Here is a 22,135-nt window from a genome sequence, read left to right as displayed (position 1 = left end):
GTTTCGTTGAAAGTAGTCAATTTGGAATAAAATACGGGTCGAGCAACAATACCCGATGATTATGAACTAGTACCATGCAAGGTACCATATGACCATGGTAGTATAATATATAAAATATTTTAAAAATAAATAGAATTTTAAGTAATTTATGGTAATTTTTAAATTATGCGGGTAATTGATTACTTACCGGGTAACAAAACATTACCCGGTTAACTAATAAATGGATAAATAATTAATAATTAACCCCCAACGTGGCAATGAGCCACAAATCCTAGACAATGACTAAGTAGTCATTATTCTAGGTGGCTGCATGAGAATAAATTAAATGAAAACTTAAAGTCAAGTCTTGGTAAGACTTGTAAAGTCTTATCTAATTAGACAATTTAAAACTTCAATTCATTTTCCTTGGTTTGAAACCAAGAACTTGGAAAACAAAATCATTCTTGTCCAACTCCTAGCCAACGAATTTGTTCTTGGTTTTGAAACCAAGAACATTAAAACAGAACACTTCGTTCAAGCATTCAACTAGTTAGCCAAATCCAAGTATTTTAAAATCCTAGTACTTTCATCCAAATCTTGGCTTCACTTCAAGTTTAATGTCTTTGGCATTGAAAACCAAGAACTAGTCTCGTCCAAATCCTTGGATCCATTTCGTTATTTTGGCAGTGATACCAAGCCAATTTCGTTCCTCAAATTCAAAAGCGTAGAGGCCTAAATCCAATTTTTGGGTTCTAAGTTCAATCCACGAAGGTTTTTAACGGGATCATTATACAGAGTCGTTCCTACTCCAGGTATGTTAAGGCCCTCCCTTCTTTCTTTTGGCATGGTCTAAATTATATTAAAGAAACGAGCAAATACACAGTTTCCATAAATTACTCTATTCATAAAATTACTAGGGGTGTCTATATTCTTGATTCCCCATGAAAAATATTTTTATTTCCTGTTCATGGGTCTCAGAATAATACGCAGTTGGAAAAGTTTATCCGGAAGGAAACATCGATATTATTATGCATTTTTTATGCATTTCACTCATATATACATGTGCATTGATCCATGACTAGACGACGTTATATACACGTATATATGTAAATATATGTATATAGTATATGGGAAAAGGTTACGGCGTTATATACGCACCACCACCTAATCAGTTGGTATATGATGATGATATTGCCCATGGTGGTTGAAATATGATTCAAACAGCGTTATATATGCATATATATGTATTGATATGTATATGGGATATGGGATATGGGAAGAGGTTATGGCATTATATACGCACCACCACCTAATCAGCTGGTATATGTTGATTATTTTGCCCACAGTGACCGTATAATATGATGGGATGCCCTCAGAAGCTGATGATGTTATGAGATATGTACCTATGCACGACATGACATTCATACGCATATGCATGACGCTAAAAGTATTTCATGATTTACAGATTTATTCAGACTTACAGGTTGAGTCAAGTACTCTATATTTTTTCCATGTCTATTATGTACTTATTTGTGTGCCTTACATACTCGGTACATTTTTCATACTGACATCCCTTTTGCCTGGGGACGCTGCGTTTTTTGCCCGCAGGTCCCGATAGACAGGCCGAGAGCCCTCCAAGTAGGCTATCAGCTCAGCGGAAGATGTTGATGCGCTCCATTTGCTTCGGAGTTGCTTGTTTGGCTGGTATGATTTAGACGTGTATTGTTTGGTATGGCGGGACTCTGTCCCGGCCTTTATGACATTTATGTACTCTTAGAGGCTTGTAGACATTTGTCGTGTACGTGAAAGATTGTACAGCCTTGTCGGCCAATGTCTTGAGTTTATAAATAATAATGTTGGCCTATTAGGCCCGTATGTCATGTGTATATGATAATGTAATAAGAAAGATACGTTACGTTATTACTTGGTTGAGTAAGGTACCGGGTTCCCGTTGCGGCCCATCGGTTTAGGTCGTGACAAGGTTTGTACGGGGTCAGTTGAGAATCAGGTGGGGAGCCTTGTCTAAGGATAATGCACGAGAGTTGAAGGGGCGGTTGACGACTATGGGTGCCTGGAAGAGTGGTGGGGATGCTAGCTCTATGTGGACGGCAACGGTGGACTGTATAAGGTATGCAGCGAGAGAGGTGTTGGGAGTTTCGAAAGGTTACTTTGGTAGGGACTGAGGCGATTGGTGGTAGAATGACGTGGTCCAAGGTAAAGTGGAAGCCAAGAAAGCGGCTTACATTAAGTTAGTAGAGAGCATCGACGAGGATAAAAGGAGAGAGAATAGAGAAAGATATAAGGAGGCTAGGAAGGAGGCAAAATTAGCGGTCACAGAGGCTAAGACTGCTACATTTAGTCGGCTGTATAAAGAGCTTGGGGGCAAAGGTGGGGACAAGAAGTTATTCTGGTTGGCCAAAGCGAGAGAGAAGAAGGCTCGCGACTTGGATCAAGTGAGGTGCATCAAAGACGAGGACGGTTGATAGCTTATATGAGTCCACCAAACTGTAGAGTACCTGATCCTCTATGAGACTGATCCGTAGAATGCAGTAAAGACTGAATGTAAAGAAGGCAAGAGATTTTCTATGTGGAAAAATCCCACACAACGGGATAAAAAAATTACGACCTACTCTTGTAAGCTTTTAAATCAACTAACATGTAATTTACCTATTACAAACCACTTTGCAAACACCCTATTGAAAAGACTTCAAACTAACTTATGATGCAACCACCACAAACCACTCTCTAACTCTCCTAGTTACAGAGGATTTAACTTATGACTATTCTTAGTCACAACATAAACTCTAAAGTTTACGAATTTGGTTAGTTCCTAAGACAGCGCTTCTGAGAAAGCAAACTAGGAATTACAATGTAGAACAATTAACAAGATTACAACTCAACTATGGATGTACATAAGACTTATTTAGAAACTGATCCTTAGTGGAGTTATCTTCTTGTTCTTGACATACCAATGACTTCAATACCGGATGAATGCATTTTTTTCTTGAGAGAATATCACTGAATGCACAAGTGATGGTGTGTCTTGCACCAGGTTGTTTTATCACAAAAGATATCACAATAGATAGTGATGTCAACTCTTGGTATACTTCTTCCAAGTGAGAAGTGATTGCTGCACTGTCACTGTCTGCACAACCACTTCTGGGCAGTTGCGTTCCACCTGGATAGTGGACTTTGTACTTCTGTCAAGACACACCAGCGGACCAGGTCCTGGTTGTGTTCCTCTTCTGTAACAGTTGCCCGATGGTCACTTTCTTCTGTTACGTTCTAGCTGTGCACTTGACCTGTACTTCTATCAGAGAACCCTAAGGGACCAGGTCACCAGGTCCTTGTTGTGTTTCTCTCTGTGGCCGTTCGTCCATTTGTTGACAAGTTCATATGAAATGTATCCTGTGGAATAGATTCTCTATCTGGTTCTTCACAATAAGTTTGTTAGATCATCAAAACATAGGAAGCATAAGGCTAAGACATTGAAAACCCATCAATTTCCCCCTTTTTGATGATGACAATCTTAGGCATGGAAAGCAGTTGGTTGGATCAGAATTAACTAGATGAGATACCAGTTCCCCCTTAATCTTAGATCTCCCTCCTTGTCATTTTTAGTTCCCCCTCAATCTTAGACCCCCCCTCTTTTTTGATTACAAGGGTAATATTACCCAACAACAACATTCACACAACATCATTCGCTTCTTTTTCCCCCTTTTGACATCATTAAAAAGAACAAGTGTGTCGAAGAGCACAAGCAGATAATAAGCATAAAGAAGTCTAACACAACTAGCTCATGCCACATATGTGCACACAACATGACAGAAAAGAGAAACCGGAGGATCACGATATTGTACACGCAAAGAAAGGGGAGCTGTTTTATTAATGTTTACATTGGACTGAGCAATACAAGAGCAGTAATGGTTAAGTTCAACATGCCATCACAAAAACAAGTAAACACAAGTAAAACAGCAGCCACAAGAAGTTTGAGCAAAAATAGCTTGATAATAGGGAGGATCCTATGGAGCACTAAAGGAAGGCGGCTTGGAGGAAGACACAACAATGGTTTTGAGAACTAGGTCCAGTCTAGCATTTGCATCCAGTTGTTCTTCAAGTAGTTGAGCCCGAAGTCTCTCGTTTTCCTTTCTCAGTTGGGAAACCTCCTCATGTACAGAATCAAGTCTCTTAGCTGCTTGGCTAAGCTGAGTTTCCAGTATGTCATTTCGAGCCCTCAGCCTTTTTATTTCCTTAGAGGTTGTATTTTGAGCGTTTATCAGCTGAGAAATGGTCGAGAGGCTTCCACCAACTTTTTCTATACATTCACATTTTTCTAGAGTGGTCTTAGAGAAGGTCTACTTATATGTGCCCACTCTGGGATTTCCCAAGGGAACCTTATAGAATCTGAACACTTGAGTGAGGAGAAATCCATAAGGTAACCCATGATTGCCACCCTTAAAATTTGCCACCTTCTGCATATGATCTATCATGATTGTAGGCAAATTGATTGGTACAAACTCATCACGCGCTTCCATCAGGACCAAATCTAATTTTGTAGCAATGGAACATCTCTTAGAGCGGGGTAAGAGTACTTTATTAACCAGTTCAAAGAGAAGCTGGTACTCAGGAAGCAATACCTTCTTATGGACCTGTTCCCCTTGTTGAATAACTTGCTCTTTCATGATGGCTCTCTGAAAGTTTATTCCACAAACGTCCTTAACTAAGGACACACCTTCACACGGAATTCTGAGAACTTTTCCCAATGTTGAAGCATTGAGTACGATATCCACCCCATTTACAAGCGCACAGATGTGATCCCTCTCAACAGTGAAGAGAGATGTGTAGAAGGTTTGCCTGCCATCTCCGAAATTGCTGGATCAAATGTTCGTCCCCACAACACTTTTTGAGTTCTTAATCTCTGCTACCATAGAACACCATCACAGGTCAAGGACCTTGTTGAACCAGGTTCCTTAATAGTTTCCCCTTTTTGTTTGCTAGTCCCTTAAGTAGACTTTCCTTTCCAGCTTGCTGGCCCCACAATATTGTCCTCAGACACGGCTAGCTCTACTTTACTCCATTTAGACTTGCTGCTGTACTTCACAGATGACCTTTTCTGTTCCTCAACAGTTTCCTTAATCATCATAGACTGTTGCACTAAGGAACTAGGTTCCCTAGTAGCATCTTTGTATATCTGGTTTACTGACACACTCTGGATGAAATCCTTTGGATTCTCCTCTTTCTCCTTGTCTTGACACTCCTCTTACTTTTCTGCAATGAGGATTTAAAATTCTCTTGCTGTCGGGACCTGGTGATAGGTGATTTGGAAGAAGCCTCCAAGAGCTTGGAATGAACAGGAGGTGCAGGAGTGAGTTTGCATGGAAGTGAATCAGGTTCATCAGAAGGTTTTTATGAGAATATCTCATGAGCCAAGGACTCGAGGAGTGTTGTGGTTCTTACATCTCCTAGGAATGACATGTCTTCCCCCTGATACTCAGAAGAGAGATATGCTCCTTCATTCATCAGACTCTTTATCAGATATAACCATAATATTATGAGCTGCTTCCTTTTCTGGTGACTCCTTGAGAGTCACTGAGTCCAACATGGAGGTGTTCAGGTACTGGTCAGGATCATCCTCAGGGGATTCTAATACTTGAGGAGTAAGACCTCCTGTGTGGTCCTTGATGAGATCGTAGGATTGACTAGACATAAGATTCTCAAAATAGTGGTAAACAGGGTTTATCAGAAATGGAAAAACTGTAGGGGTGGAGGAGGAACCAGAAGTGTGTAAGGTGGTAGAAGGTGTGAAATAATGATGCTCAGGGAATGATTTCAAAGATAATGAAGAAGTGGGAATAGTGTTAATGGTGAGGGAATGAGAAGTTTGTTCGATCGCTATTAGATGAGTACTTAGTAGATGAGTAGAGAGAGAAAGAGATAGATGGGAAGAAGATCCTAGCTGTACACGGGAGATGAAGGTTCATGACTTGCCGTGAGAGAGAAAGAATGTTTTATTGGAAGAAGAACTAATAATGAGTGGAGAGCGAAACAAGTTTTGAATAGTTCTGAAAATGGCGGTAGGTTTGTGAAAAAATGATACCGTGCAGAGGGGACAAAAGGATTTGACGGACAAGACATGACACACAGACGTTGAAAAGTAGGATGAAGTGGCAGCTGAATTACAAAATATTTATATATATTTTTGTTTAGAAATGGCATGCAAAATTAAGCACATTACTACTAACCTGAGATGCAGGAACCTGATGCCAGAGCAATATTTTGAACATAGTTTTATTAGCTCCCCTCTTGCAGTTCATAACTGTACCTTTAGCTTCTATGATCGTCATGTATGTTTACCTACAACGGTATTGATGTGATTTAGACTTGGTCAAAAAACACTTTAGCTACCTTTACCTGATGGTCTCTTACACAGTCAACAGATGGAGGATTAGGTTCTTCATTAGTTTCTTGTGTCCCCGTCTTCACCTTGATTTATCTGAAATATTCTCTACTTGAGGCTTTGATGCATATATCTGGAGTTTGGTCTTCTGTTCTGCAATCCTTTCCACCAATCAATCCCTTCTTCATATTGGCCCTCAGAAGAAGATCTCACCCTTCAATGTGTTTGCAATTTCTCTCCAGGTGTTGATGAGGTCATTTCATTTTGCTTCATTGTCTCCCGAAAAATGAGGTATGCATCGTGATAGGTGCACTTTGGTTTTCCAATTTGAGACAGAAGTTGGTTGAAGAGAGAAATATGGAGGTTAATTTGATTTCCCTACACTTTGTGTTCTGCTGCTTGTGTAGTGCCATGAGCTGCATCTTTACTTCTTCCTTCAGCTTCAGTGGTAGCAAGTGACGTACCCGATTCTTTGTGAGATATGGAGGATGATGTTGTGTTGTCTTTTTCCAGTTTCCTTCATCTTGCTTACTTTATCATCCTCCTGATTTGAAGCCTCAGATATTTCCTAGAGATAGGATTGGTTCATCATATTAGTCCTCACAATTTCTTTCTTGGCAATGGAGAGTGTCTTGTTGAATACCCCATGAGCATCTTCTGCCATTTAGTGCTTCCTTTGATGGAGACCTTGTGGCCTTGTTTTGTGGGTTGTTCCCCAGAAGGATTCCTTCACTCGCCTTTTTGCATTGCGCTTCCTAAGATGATCCTTCCTATTGTCAAGAACAAGGCATTTTCATCCAATTGGCAGTTCCTAGTGAGTTTTTTTTGATTTGGGAAGGACCTGGTTCGACACCTGTTCTCAAAGTAGAGATCAATATTCATTCCTTTTGCCCAAAATTTCTCGGTGATTCCATAGGCGATGAGCACAATCCATGCAGCATTTTCCAGTTCCGTTCTTTCCTTCAGCTATGCCATGTTGTTGTGAAGTCCTTGGTGTAATTGTGCGTGATCCCTTCTCCCCCTCCTTCATCATTTTTGTGAACTCATGTCCAGGTGACGCTTGAGTTTGGCAGACCGCTGACCAGGTCTTAGAGGTGAGAAGTTTGCATATACCAATCCTTCATGCCGTGGTTGCGACTTCACTCATCTCATACCGCTAGCTTGTGGAGATTCATGACTAATAAGAGTAACTGTTCTTGTTACCCTGGTTCACTAATACTACTTGGAGAGTTATCAGATTGGTGACTGCACCTTTTTTAGGCCATTCATATAGTGCTCGTTCCCACTCGAGTGCCAAGGAACCTTTTTGCCTTTTCATTCACTAAGAATGTACCCTTTACTTTCTTCTCAATGATACATTCTCTTCTTAAAGGGAAGCAATTCATGATGTTTTCAGCTGCATGCTTTAGGCATCCACTGTCCATAGTCCATCGCAGCCTGCTTCCTCTTACTGCTCCCTGCACATGCACATCAAGGGTTAGATTTAGGAACCCAAACTAGTTTTGGTCCCTTGTTACTATAAAAAGGATGAATAAGGGATTTCCTTGTCCACGCAGGCAGCATACGCTTTTTGCGAGTGGTACCTGGTCCTTTGCTAGTAGTCACTATATCAGTAAAAGCTTTGTTCCTTTGAGCAGACTGAACCCTGGCCTGGCAATTTTCTTTAAAATGCTCATTGTTTCCACAGTGGGTACATAGCCAGTTATCAGGTACAGTGACATACTTGCTGTGTGGGTTGTAGGGAGTTTTCTCCTTTTGGAACCCGATGCCCTGCTTGTTCCCACTATTGTTGAGATACATGGCAGTGATGACATCTGAGGACCAGGTCCACTTCAGGGATTTCTCAAGATCATTTCTTACTTTCTCCAACTCAGTTTGGAGTTGCTGATTCCTCTCGAGTTCACTATAGAGGATGGTTTTTACAACAGTTAACTCCTTTTCGAGCAAGATGTGCGACTCACTGGCTACTTCTTTCCCTTTCCCAAGACTTACATTCCTATGTTCTCTATTGAGTCCCTCAATGGTTTCCTCTATATCAATGCATGTCACTAGTAGGTCATCCCTTTCCTCTTCACTAGATGCAACTTTTTCTTCTAAAGTGTGTTTTTCATTGCTAAGACCTTGTATTGTTTCTTTTAGATCAACAACTACTACCATCAGATCGTCTCTCTCATTTTCCACACTAGTTATTTTTTCATTCAGGGCCTCCTTCTCTTGTTCAAGATTAGCTATGGTCTCATTTAAGTCCACTACACAGACCAGTAGATCATCTCTAGATTGTTCGGCCTCTCTTAGTTCTATGGTCAGGATCTCCTTATCATTTACAAGACTATAATAAGCATAAATTAGGACATTTGATAAAGATCTTAGCTTCTTAGAAGAATAGGATTTCAGATTTATCTGAAAATCCCTGAAGTTTACCTCATCGTCTTCATCTTCATCATCATTTGACTGAGCCATCAGCGCGAACAGTGAATCGTACTTCGCTGCTTCAGTTTCCATTGCCATCATGGAACTTTTTTCTGCATCTGATTCCCTTTTGGATTCACTTGAGAAGTCTCCCCAAGCAGCAAGATCCTGCTTAACGATATTATCTGCAGCACTTTTTCGATTGAATCTTTTCTCTGGAACCAGGTTCCTTTTTCATACTTTATCAGGATTTTAGTTGTACTGCTCCTATTTCACGAGTGGGAAGTCTTTGATGAAATGCCCTGACTTTCCACATCCGTGATAGAGATCGTTGTTCCTTGTTTTACTTGAACTGCCCCACTCTGGTATGCCACCATTTCTTCGAACCATTTTTTGAAATCTTTTAGTAAGATAGGCCATGTCACTATCTTCATCACTTGAATCACTCCTTTCAGCCTTAATCATCAGGTTCTTTTCCTTCTTAGGCTCTCTTCATTCATTATCTTTCTTTCTTTTCATCTCGTATGTTTTCAGATTACCAATCAACTCATCCATGGTCAGAGTCTGTAGATCTTTAGCTTCAGTAATGGCATTTACCTTACTTTCCCAAGACCCAGGTAGAACATTGAGAATTTTTCTTACAAGCTTGTTTCTAGGAATGCCATCTCTAAGTGAGTGAAGCTCATTTATTATGGAGGTGAATCTGGTATGCGTATCTTGTATGTACTCATCATCCTCCATCCTGAAGAGCTCATATTCAGTGGTAAGCATGTCTATCTTGGATTATTTGACCTGAGTGGTTCCTTCGTGTGCAGTTTGTAAGGCTTCCCATATTTATTTGGAAGTATCACAAGCTGATACTCTGTTGTACTCATCAGGTCCTATTCCACACATCAAGATTTTCTTGGCACGATAGTTCTTTTCTACAGCTTTTTTGTCAATGTCGATGTACTCTCTTCTCCCTTTGGACACCAATGGTCCTGTTTCTTCAAGTTTCTTCATGGGAACATGAGGACCATCACAAATGATATCCCACAGCTCTGAATCTTCGGCCATCATGAAATCATGCATCCGAGTCTCCCACCAACCGTAGTATTGACCATTGAATCTGGGAGGTCTATAGGTTGATTTTCCTTCTTCAAAGTTTGGTGGAGCAGCCATTTAGGATCCTTCCTAGGTGTTAGCCTGATAGGAGGAACCTGCTATGATACCAATTGATAGCTTATATGAGTCCACCAAACTGTAGAGTACCTGGTCCTCTATGAGACCGATACGTAGAATGCAGTAAAGACTGAATGTAAAGAAGGCAAGAGATTTTCTACGTAGAAATATTCCACACAAGGGGATCAAAAAACTATGACATACTCTTGTAGGTTTTTAACTCAACTAACTTGTAATCTACCTATTACAAGCCACTTTGTAAACGCCATATTGCAAAGATTTCAAACTAACTTATGATGCAACCACCACAAGCCACTCTCTAACTCTCCTAGTTACAGAGGATTTAACTCAGAACATAAACTCTAAAGTTTACGAATTTGGTTTGTTCCTAAGACAGCACTTCTGAGAAAGCAAACTAGAAATTACAATATAGAACAATTAATAAGATTACAACTCAACTATGGATGTACATAAGACTTGTTTAGAAACTGATCCTTAGTGGTGTTATCTTCTTGTTATTGACACACCAGTGACTTCAATGCCGGATGAATGTTTTTTCTTCTTGAGAGAATATCACTGAATGCACAAGTGATGGTGTGTCTTGCACTAGGTTGTTTTATCACAAAAGATATCACAATAGATAGTGATGTCAACTTTTGGTGTACTTCTTCCTAGTGAGAAGTGATTATTGCACTCTCACTGTCTGGACAGCCACTTCTGGGCAATTGCGTTCCAGTTGGATAGTGGACTTTGTACTTCTGTCAGGAGACACCAGCGGACTAGGTCCTGGTTGTGTTCCTCTTCTGTAACAGTTGCCCGATGGTCACATTCTTCTGCTACGTTCCAGTTGTGCACTTGACCTGTACTTTTGTCAGAGAACCCTAAGGGACCAGGTCACCAGGTTCTTGTTGTGTTTCTCTCTGTGGTCGTTCGTCCATTTGCTAACAAGTTCATATGAAATGTATCCTGTGGAACAGATTCTCTATCTGGTTCTTCACAATAAGTTTGTTAGATCATCAAAATATAGGAAGCATAAGGCTAAGATATTAAAAACCCATCAATGGTCGAGTATTGATGGAAGAGGCCCAGATTAGGCAAAGATGGCAGTCGTACTTTCATAAACTTCTGAATGAAGAGGGGGATGGAAACATCGTGTTAGTGTTGGCCAAGTAAAGGTGAAGTTTTGAAGACTGACAAAAGAACTCAGACATGGACCAAGTCTATCTTGTGAAGAACAGTCATGATCAACTCAAACATGTGAGATGCATGTGAAAGATATAAATCTAACTTATCAGAAGTAATATCTCCTGATCTGATCGAAAAGGTTGCATATTAGATAAGGAGAGAAAGACTCCTTACACAAAAAGAACACAGTTTAGGAAGAGGATAGTTTTAGAGTATGAGATAAACTAGAACTCTTCTATGGTAGAAGAGTAGCATCTGTATCCCAGTCAATCTCTAATTACTAACCCATTAAATATCAGTGTTGTTCTCTTTTACAGGTAATGCATATAAGCGGAAGTTAAACGTAAATTGAGAGCAAAAGAGCAAGGCAATTTTGCAAGTAATTTATGTGTGATTCACGCGTGCAATCCTGAAGCTACTTGAACAAGATAGAAGAACCAATTCCAAGTGTCTATCATTTATTCTAGTTCAATTGTAGTAGGTGATTTTACATTGTACCTTTCAGCTTTTATAGAAGCAATTGTATTAGGTGCCTAAAGTGTTCAAGTTAGAGTTAACTTGAAGTTGTCACAACAGTTGAGGCTGTGTGCCCCAACGGGATTAGAGTTAATCCTAGGTTTACAAAAGAGTTTTTGTAAATGCAGTTTTGGCTCAGTGATTTTAGTGGAAGTTTGGAAAAATCCTACTGAGTAGTAAGTCGTGGTTTTTTCACCTTTTAAGCCAGGCGTTTTCCACATAAAAATCTCTATGTTCTTTATTTTCTTTACGTATTATTTCGCAAACAGTAGTAGTTGGAACACATAGAAGAACCAGGTCCTTCTATAATCTAGTTAAGCAAAAATTGGGTACCATACAAATCACTCCCTCTTGTGTGGTATTGAAGTATAAAACATCAATTGGTATCAGAGCAGGTTATCCTTGAAGAGGCTAACACCTTAGGAACATATCAAGATGAGTGCACCACCTGGAAACTGGGAAGGGCAATCCATTGCTAGGACCCCATTCTTTAATGGTCAGTACTATTCTTGTTGGAAGAACATGATGAGAGACTACATCATAGGAGAAGACTATGAACTCTGGGACAGAGTCACAAATGGTCCCCTGGATACTACAGAGAAGAATGCTGAAGGAGTGGATGTGCCAAAGACAAGAGCTGACTGCACTATTGAAGATTTGAAGAAATGAGAAAAGAATGCCAATGCCAAGAAATGGCTTGTGTGTGGACTAGGTCCAGACGAGTACAACAGGATTCAAAGCTGTACCACTGCTAAGGAGGTATGAGACACTCTACAAGTGTCTCATGAAGGAACTCCTTAAGTAAAGAGATCAAGAGGAACACTGTTATATTCTCAATATGAGAATTTCACCATGAAGGACGGAGAAACTATCCAGGAGATGTACACAAGGTTCACAACACTAACAAATGAACTTAAATCTCTTGGGAGAATTATCCTTGAAGAAGACAAGGTTGAGAAAATCTTAACAAGGGTCTTACCAGTAACTTGGGAAAGCAAAATCACTGTTATTCAGGAATCAAAGAACATTGCTACTCTCAAGTTGGATGAACTGATTGGAAATCTCACTGCCTATGAACTGAGAAGGCAAACCATGAAAATGGATGCAGCCAAGAAGGAAAGGAGTATGGCTCTTAGAATAACTGAAGGTGCAGATCTAGAGGATGATGAAATGGCCATGATCACAAGGGATTTCAAAAAGTACTTGATGAGAGAAAAGGGTTCTTCAAGAGGTACAACCTTCAACAAACCAAGGGCTCCTGATAAACAAACCAACGAGGGTTGCTACAAATGTGGCAAAACTGATCACATGATCAAGAACTATCCTCAGTGGGAAATTGAATGGAAAAAGGAAAGGGTTGAACGAAGGAACAGGAAGAAGGAACAAGTTCAACCCAAAATGAACAAAGGATCAACAAAGGCTATGGTTGTTGCTTGGGGAGAAATATCAGATGAGGATTCAGAAGATGAAGCTGGAGATGAAAAAGCACTTATGGCCATGAGAGAATCAGATGATGAACAAGAGGTAAGTGTGATTCATCTCAAAAACAAGATTAAATTTCTGTCTAAAGAAAGGCTATCTGAACCTCTCATTTGTTCGACTACTCGTGGGGCCTGCCTACTCGGACACTATAGTGGAAGTGTGTTGAATCAAGAACAGACAGTAAACGCCTTTATTATGGACGCTTTATTCTATCTCCACTTATGAAAGGCCAAAACTATTGCTAGACTTCATCGATGAGTCTGAGGTAATTAATAATGAGAAGGAACAGATATCTAGGGAGTGTGTGATCTTAAAAGACAAGTGCAAAAATCTATAATCTAGGACTAATGAGAGTGACAGTAAAAATGCTGAGTTGAAGAACCAGGTTCTTGAACGTGACACCAGTGTCTTAGAACTTAGGTCTAAAAATCTAAAACTGAAATTAGGAACAGGTAAGAAGAAAGCGGATCACATACATCTCAACTTAGAAGAAAATCTAGGAAAGATGAAGGATGAGTTGTACAAGAAAAATGAGCAGATAAGAGTCTTAAAAGAAGACCTAAGGAAGGTAAAGCATGAACTAGACAGAACTTGCAAATGGAATAAGGCTTCTGATGCACTATCCTGGCTATAAGAACACCATAGTAGCAACAAGAGAGGACTTGGCTATGGGACCCTAGCACCTAAGTGGGACCCCAAAAGCAAGTACATCACTCTTCTTGAAAACAAAATCTGCACACACTGTGGCAAGACTGGTAATTACAAAAATGAATGTAATGCAAAAGAAAAGGCTAGTCAAAAGAACAAAATCTTTGTTCAAGAGAAAAATAGGCTACCTGGGCAGGCCAAAAGGAATTTAATTTACCCCTTTGCCTATAGAAAGGGATCTACACTAGTTTGGGTTCCTAAGACTAACCCCTGATTTCTTTTTGCAGGTTCAAGTGAAGGGAAATAGCCAAATATGGTATATGGATAGTGGCTGCTCAAAATATATGACTGGAAGCAAGAACCAGTTCCTTTCACTTGAGGACTTAAAAAGAGGTAATGTCTCCTTTGAAAATAGGAAGAAATGTGAGATTATTAGGGTTGGAAAGGTAGGTAAGACAGACTCGCATTCCATTGAGAATGTCTACTTGATAGATGACTTGAAATATAGCCTAATCAGTGTATGACAACTGTGTGACAGAGGTAACCTTGTAGCATTTACCTCTTCCAAATGCTTTGTGATTAATCTTACCACTGACAAGATCATTTTTCAGGGAAAAAGAGTTAACAATATTTACATTGTAGATTTGTCCACTCTTTCAGAAAATGAACTTACTTGCTTGAGTGTGTTGGACAATGATCCCCTCTTGTGGCACAAAAGACTTGGTCATGCAAGTCTGAGTCAACTCAACAAATTAGTCTCCAAGGACCTGGTGATAGGGTTACCTAACATCAAGTTTAAGGAAGACAAAGTTTGTGAGGCCTGTGCAAGGGGGAAGCAGGTAAGATCATCTTTTATAATAAAGAAAATGGTAAGCACAACAAGGACGATAGAACTGGTTCATATGGATCTCTGTGGTCCAATGAGAACATTAAGCAGAGGTGGTAAGAAATATGTAATGGTACTTGTTGATGATTATTTTAGGTTTACCTGGGTACTATTTTTAACATCTAAGGATGAAACATTTGACATGTTTACCGCCTTTGTTAAAAACTCAGAAACAACTAGGTAATCAACTTGCATCAATCAGGTCTGATCATGGAACTAAATTTGAAAATGCTAAGTTTGCTGAATTTTGTGATGAGCATGGTATAGATCATAATTTATCTGCCCCTAGGACTCCTCAACAAAATGGAGCAGTTGAAAGAAAGAATAGGACTCTTGAAATTATGGCTAGGACTATGGTTCTTTCTAGTAAACTGCCCCATAGCTTCTGGGTAGAGGCTGTAAATACTACATGTTACATCATTAATAGATGCATGACTAGACCTCTTGTAGAGAAGACTCTCTATGAGTTACTTAAAGGGAGAAAACCAAATATATCAATCCTATCTTAGGGCATTTAGATGCAAGTGCTTTGTGCACAATAATGGAAAGGACTCCCTAGGTAAGTTTGATCCCAGAAGTGATGATGGAGTATTCTTGGGATATTCTTCACATAGCAAAGCTTATAAAGTGTTCAATAAAAGAACTTTGTGTGTAGAAGAAAGTGTACATGTAGATTTTGATGAAACTAACATTCTTTCTGAGAGACAGGAACATGAAGATGAAGCTATTGGGCTGGTAAAAGATTTGAGTGAAGTCTCAGCTCAAGCTAAAGTTGCACCAAAAGAAGGAACATGTGATGGAACATGTTCTTCCATTTAGGGCAACCTGACAAGGGGAACTAAACAAAGAGGAACTGAAACCAATACCCTAAAGGAACATGTTCATGACCCTATTCCTCAACAACAAAACATGGGAGAAACATCAAGCAGAAATCAGTTGGTGGTGAAACCTCATAAGTATCAAAGCTCTCATCCCATTGAGAACATAATCACTGATCCAACCTATGGAGTTAAAACTAGATCACAATTAAAGAATCTGTGTGCTTTTGATGCTTTCATATCTCTTATTGAACCTAAAATTTTTGCTGAGGCTTTACAGGATACAGATTGGGTAAATGCAATGCAAGATGAAATCAATCAGTTTGAGAGAAGTAAAGTTTGGCATCTAGTTCTAAGACACAAGGACAAATCAGTAATTAACACTAAATGGGTCTTCAGAAACAAGCTCGAAGAAGATGGAACAGTTACAAGGAGCAAGACAAGACTGGTGGTCCAAGGTTATAACCAAGAGGAGGGTATAGATTATGATGAGACTTTTGCTCCAGTTATAAGACTGGAGACAATAAGACTCCTCATAGCCTTTGCAGTACACATGGAATTCGCTATTCATCAGATGGATGTCAAAAGTGCCTTCCTGAATGACTACCTAAAAGAATAAGTGTTTGTCAAACAACCTCCAGGGTTTGAGAGCAAGGAGTGTCCGGAACATGTGTACAAATTAGACAAGGCTCTCTATGGACTCAAGCAGGCTCTAGAGCATGGTATGAACGACTGTCCAAATTCCTGCTTGAACATGGCTACAAAAGAGGTAATATTGACAGTACTTTATTCCTGAGGGAAAAAAGTAAGGATCTTCTTATGGTACAAATATATGTTGATGACATAATTTTTAGGGCAACCACTGACAAACTAAGTAAGGATTTTTCCAAATTAATGGGGAGCGAGTTTGAAATAAGTATGATGGGTGAGCTTAACTTTTTCTTAGGCTTACAGATTAAACAAAACCCAAATAAGACAATGATCCATCAGCAGAAATACGCAAACGAGTTGATTAAAAAGTTTAAAATGGATGAATCAAAGGAAATAGACACACCCATTGTAACAGCTACTAAATTAGACACAGATGAATTGATCAGAAGTTGTATAGGAGTATGATTGGTTCACTTTTGTATCTTACTGCTAGCAGACCTGACATTATTTTTAGTGTAGAGCTTTGTGCTCGTTTTCAGGCAAATCCTAAGGAATCTTACTTGACTGCTATCAAGAGGATACTGAGATATTTGAAAAGCACTACAGATCTGTGTCTTTGGTACCCTAAAGGTAGTAACTTCAATCTAGTAGGGCATGATGATGCTGACTATACAGGTTTCCTTGTGGATAGGAAGAGAACCTCAGGTATGACTCATTTTCTTGGTTCATGTCTTGTATCATGGGCCACTAAAAAGCAGAATTCAGTGGCCTTATCCACTACTGAGGTTGAATATGTTGTTGCTGCCTCTTGTTGTGCTCAATTATTGTGGATCAAATAGCAGCTGATAGATTTTGGCATTAAAGTTCGTTGCATTCCTATCTTCTGTGATAACACTAGTGCTATAAGTATGACAAAGAACCCTGTTCATCATAAGAGGACTAAGGACATAGATGTTAGACATCACTTCTTAAGAGATAATTATGAGAAAGGACTGATTACCATAGAATTCTGTGTTACTAATAAACAAATTGTTGACATCTTTACAAAAGCACTGAGTAGAGAAAACTTTGAAAGGAACAGGTTGGAATTAGGGATGATTAAGATCACCTAATAGGACCAGCTTAGAATGCACAATGAAAAAAAGATTTTTTTTGGCTAGGAAATCTGAACTTGTGTAAATATCTAGATTAATTTTTACTCAGTTTCATACTGTAAATAGTGTGTGACATGTGTTAATATGACTCACTGATCTCTTACAAAAGTTTCTCTATTGTGGTAAATTGAGGCATGGTCAAGAGAATTCTAAATGAAGAACCTGGTTCATTAGTATTGTTTCATCTGAATGCCAAAGTATGTTTTCTATACTCTGCACAAATAGAAATATAAATATTTAAATCATGAGCAGAGTCCTACAATTGTTCAACTCCTTAGAAAATCCTATCCGTTTGTTTTTGATCCAGTTTCGTCCTCATTAAAATTCTAACCACAAAAATTGCCTAAAATCTAGGGAAGCCTAACCGTTCGTCAACCTGCAATTTCAGGTTGATTAGACCTCTAATTGACCGTTAAAGTACTGTTATCCATTAAATGAGTCTTTCCCTTTAAATACTCATTATTACATCCTGCCACCCTCATAATTCAAAACCGTCAAAAACCTTCTTCACTCTCAACTGCTTTCTTCTCCAAAGATTTAACTCACCAATTCTCTCAAGAAATCGGCTATAATGACAAACCCATAAGACATGCTAAGGAGAGTAAAAATGTTTGCTCGCAAAATAGTGGCATCTGGTACTCTCTCAAAAAAATTGAATGAGAAATTAAAGGCAAGTCAGGCTCAAGATTCTGATTCTGACTCATACAAATCTGCTAGTGAGGGGGAAGGACTTGGGTCTTCTGACTCTGAGAAGGCTCAAAAATCCCCTTTTACGGTAAGTTCTTCTTTAACTAAAAATTTAGAAAATAGGTTTGTTTTGGTTGGGCCTATCAGGGATGTGGAATTACCTGAGTTACGAAGGAGTGGAGGTAAAAAGAAAAGGAGAGAGAGGGCGAATGTGGTGATATGAGGGAAAAAGGGAAAGGAGTGGTTGATTACTCACCCACTGTTGTATTGCCTGTACCTGCTATTTGTGGGGTTGCATAGGAAACTGTTGAAGAAAGTGGCAAGAAGTCATGGGGAAGTAGTTATGGTGAAGCTGCTAAAGGGTTAGTTAATCAAAGTTCACAGGGAGATGAACCTGGTTCATCAACTGAAGAGACTCTAACAGACCTTTTGAAAAAGGTAGGTGCGAGTTCAGATCCAAAGAAAAGGAGAACTCCCACACCAAAAGACCCCAGTGCTCCTAAACCTTCCAAGAAAAGAAAGGCTTCCTTCCCAACAACTACTGAAACTTCCTTGCCAAAGGGAAGAGCCACAAGATGCATGGTGAAATAGAGTGAGAGTGATCTACAAAAGGCTTTGGTTGAACGTAAGAAGAAAAGGATGAATAAAGGAAAGGGTAAGGTTGCAGAGTCCTCAGAAGCTGTTGATGTTGAGGATATGGAACAGGTCCATCAAGAAAAAGTTACAACAATGGAGGTTCAGACCCCCAAGCCCAAAAAGACCAAGACTTCTTCCAAGAAGACTTCCTCTGTGTCTAAGGCTCCTGAACCTTCTTTAGCCAAGAGGACCAGGTCTGCAGTAAAAGGCAAACAAGTTAGAGTTTCTGAAGATGAGGAATGGAGTGGTGATGAAGAAAGTGAGTCTAATGGTGAACAAGACAAGCTGGCCATGTTTGGAAAAAGAAAATTTTTGAAGGGAAAATTGCTGAAAGATTTGGTGGAACCAGGGATGGTTTGTTTGGTTGACACACTAGCTGCTCAGGGTTGGAAGGACATGGTCCTTCAGATGGATGAGAAATTGGCCAGAAATGAAATTATTGAATTCATGACAAATGCTGAAGTCAAAGATGGCTGAGTTACAAGCAAAGTCGAAGGAGTTCAAGTGACATTTGATGCAGAGAAAGTGGGAGAAATTCTATACATCCCTATCGAGGGATATGATGATTACACCAGACAGAGATGGACAAGTCTGGATTCCCTTCCATCTTACCTTACAATCACTAGGAGATTTTGTGATGTTGCAGAGGTGAATGAGACCAAGTTTGTGCACAAGACTAAAATAAAGCCACAGCACAAAGTCATTTTTGAGTTTGTCAACAAGTGCCTACTGCCCAGGCAGAAGAGAAGGTATATTGCAAATTATATGGGCTTAGTTCTGATGGCGTGCCTTGAAAGTGGAAGGCAAATTAATTGGCCTGCATTCATCATCAAGCTACTGGACAGGGTTATCAATGGCTCCAAGGCTCATGCTACCCCCTGTGGCTTTATTCTGACTACAGTTCTGGATATGTGTAGTGTGCCTCTGAAGAAATGGGAAATGGCTACAAGCAAGGATTACTTTGGTATTAATACTCTGCTTGCTTGTGACTACATAGTCAATGCCATCCCAAATGAACCTGGTTCATCCAAGAAGACTCCTATCAACAGTAAAGTCAGGGCTCTTGTTCAGGAAAGTGAAGCCAAGGATGCTGAGATAGCTAGGCTAAAGGCTCATGTGGCAGAGGTGGAATCTGAGAGGGAAGCTCTCAAAACTAAGCTCACCAAGGTAAAGGAGAAGAATGATGGAATTCTTCACAATATGCTGAATCTTCTCCAAGCCCAAAAACAACCCTCTAGCTCTCCCAAGCCTTAGGAATTCTAGCCTTTATCTCCTGAACCTGTCTAGTACCTTCAGTGACCTGGATTAGGGATTTTTCTTTCTTTTTGCTCATGTTTTGAATATTTTTGCTTTTTGGTTGTGGATTGTGGTAGCAACATATCTTCAATCAATGATATCTACTGTTTTTGCTCTTGTTAAATGTTAATATGTCCTTGATAGTTTAAATATGTTTGCTCGATTACTGATGATTAATCCATGATTGCACTTGCAGTTGCCCTAGGTGCCATGAGTACTTATTAAAATCTGGGACTCACACTTTGTATGAAACTTTTCGATGATACCAAAAGGGGGAATAGATATTGTGCTTTACATATTCTGAATAAGTGATATTTATAACCTAATTAACCTGGTCCTTGATGATAAGTGAATTTTCTAAACCTTGTATTGATGGTTAAGCTGAGTTCTTATAGGATCCAAGTAAGTAAAAACACAGAGTTTGTCATCATCAAAAATGGGGAATTTGTTGGCCAAGTAAAGATGAAGTTTTGAAGACTGACAAAAGAACTCAAACATGGACCAGGTCCATCTTGTGAAGCATAGTCAAGATCAACCCAAACATGTGAGATGCACATGAATGAGATAAATCTAACTTATCAGAAGTAATATCTCCTGATCTGATCGAAAATGATTCATATTGGATAAGGAGAGAAAGACTCCTTACACGAAGAGAACACAGTTTAGGAAGAGGATAGTGTTAGAGTATGAGATCAGAACTCTTCTACGATAGAAGAATAGCATCTGTATCCCAGTCAATCTCTAATTACTAACCCATTAAAGATCAATGTTGTTCTATTTTACAGGCCATGCACATAAGCAGAAGTTAAATGTAAATTAAGAGCAAAAGAGCAAGGCGATTTTGCAAGTAATTTATGTGTGATTCACACGTGCAATCCTGAAGCTACTTGAATAAGATAGAAGAACCAATTCCAAATGTCTATCTTTTATTCTAGTTCAATTGTAGTAGGTGATTTTACATTGTACCTTTCATCTTTTATAGAAGTAATTGTATTAGGTACATAGAGTGTTCAAGTTAGAGTTAACTTGAATTTGTCGCAACAGTTGAGGCTGTGTGCCACAACGATATTAGAGTTAATCCTAGGTTTACAAAAGAGTTTTTGTAAATGCAGTTGTAGCTTAGTGATTTTAGTGAAAGTTTAGGAAAATCCTACTGAGTAGTAGTTCGTGGTTTTTTCACCTTTTGAGCCAGATGTTTTCCACATAAAAATCTCTGTGTTCTTTATTTTCTTTATTTATTATTCTGCAAACAGTAGTAGTTGGAACATATAGAAGAACAAGGTCCTTCTATAATCTAGTTAAGCGAAAATTGGGTACCACACAAATCACCCTCCCTCTTGTGTGGTATTGAAGTATAAAACATTAGTTAGGACAATTGGGGCACTCTTAAAGCCACCGTGACTTTAGGTATTGTGGGCACAATAAGGTTTAGGAGGTCATGGGTGCAATGGGTAAGATGAGTCGAGGCAAAGTGACCAGACCAGACGAGATTCCAGTAGAGTTTTGGAGATATGCGGGTAGAGCAGGCTTGGAGTGGGTGACTGGGTTGTTTAATGTATATTTAGGACGAAGAGGATGCCTGCTGAGTGGCGGTGAAGTTTAATGGTTTCGGTATACAAGAACAAAGGTGATATATAGAATTGTAACAACTATAGGGGTATCAAACTACTAAGTCATACCATGAAAGTTTTGGAGAGGGTGGTGGAAGGGAGGATAAGGAAGGAGGTGTTTATATCGGAAAACCAGTTCGGGTTCATACCGGGTCGTTCTACTACGGAATCTATCCACCTTATCAGGAGGTTGGTGGAACAATACAGGAATAAGAAGAGGGATTTGCATACGGTGTTTATTGACCTAGAGAAGGCTTATGACAAGGTCCCTAGGGATGTCCTTTGGAGATGTCTGGAGGTGAAAGGGGTGTCGGTGGCTTATATTAGGGCGATAAAGGATATGTATGATGGAGTTATGACTCGGGTTAGGGCCATGGGAGGTGACTCAAAATCTTTTCCGGTGGTTATGGGTTTACACCAAGGATCTGCGCTCAGCCCTTTCTTATTTGCCCTGTCGATGGATGCACTGATATACCATATACAAGGAGAGGTGCCATGGTGTATGTTGTTCGCTGATGATATAGTTCTAATTGATGAGATACGAGGTGGAATTAATAGGATACTGGAGTTATGGAGACAGGCCCTGAAGCTTAAAGGTTTCAAGTTGAGTAGGACTAAGA

General features: G+C 39.5%; 4 protein-coding genes across 4 annotated transcripts; 3 read left to right on the top strand and 1 right to left on the bottom strand.

The window, feature by feature from the left end:
- Nucleotides 1-2,042: 2,042 nt before the first annotated feature.
- LOC138879226 (uncharacterized) lies at nucleotides 2,043-2,462 on the top strand. The gene is made up of 2 exons (XM_070158825.1): nucleotides 2,043-2,142; nucleotides 2,194-2,462. Exons 1-2 carry the CDS (start codon nucleotides 2,043-2,045, stop codon nucleotides 2,460-2,462), a joined length of 369 nt encoding a protein of 122 aa, XP_070014926.1.
- A 5,306-nt stretch (nucleotides 2,463-7,768) lies between these two features.
- Nucleotides 7,769-9,556, bottom strand: LOC138879225 (uncharacterized). Its single transcript, XM_070158824.1, has 3 exons — nucleotides 9,325-9,556; nucleotides 7,960-9,000; nucleotides 7,769-7,833 (listed from the first exon to the last, which is right to left on the bottom strand). The coding sequence occupies exons 1-3, from the start codon at nucleotides 9,554-9,556 to the stop codon at nucleotides 7,769-7,771; spliced, it is 1,338 nt and encodes a 445-aa protein (XP_070014925.1).
- Nucleotides 9,557-16,593: 7,037 nt separating this feature from the next.
- On the top strand, nucleotides 16,594-16,971 carry LOC138879224 (secreted RxLR effector protein 161-like). Its single transcript, XM_070158823.1, has one exon. The coding sequence runs from the start codon at nucleotides 16,594-16,596 to the stop codon at nucleotides 16,969-16,971; it is 378 nt and encodes a 125-aa protein (XP_070014924.1).
- A 922-nt stretch (nucleotides 16,972-17,893) lies between these two features.
- Nucleotides 17,894-19,086, top strand: LOC138879223 (uncharacterized). Its single transcript, XM_070158822.1, has 3 exons — nucleotides 17,894-18,061; nucleotides 18,274-18,411; nucleotides 18,565-19,086. Exons 1-3 carry the CDS (start codon nucleotides 17,894-17,896, stop codon nucleotides 19,084-19,086), a joined length of 828 nt encoding a protein of 275 aa, XP_070014923.1.
- The last annotated feature ends 3,049 nt before the right edge of the window (nucleotides 19,087-22,135 follow it).

This window comes from Nicotiana sylvestris, chromosome 10 (genome assembly GCF_000393655.2).
Source record: "Nicotiana sylvestris chromosome 10, ASM39365v2, whole genome shotgun sequence".
Lineage (NCBI taxonomy): Eukaryota > Viridiplantae > Streptophyta > Magnoliopsida > Solanales > Solanaceae > Nicotiana > Nicotiana sylvestris.
The sequence above is the reverse complement of the archived record's forward strand: the minus strand, read 5'-3'. Positions and strand labels throughout refer to the sequence as shown.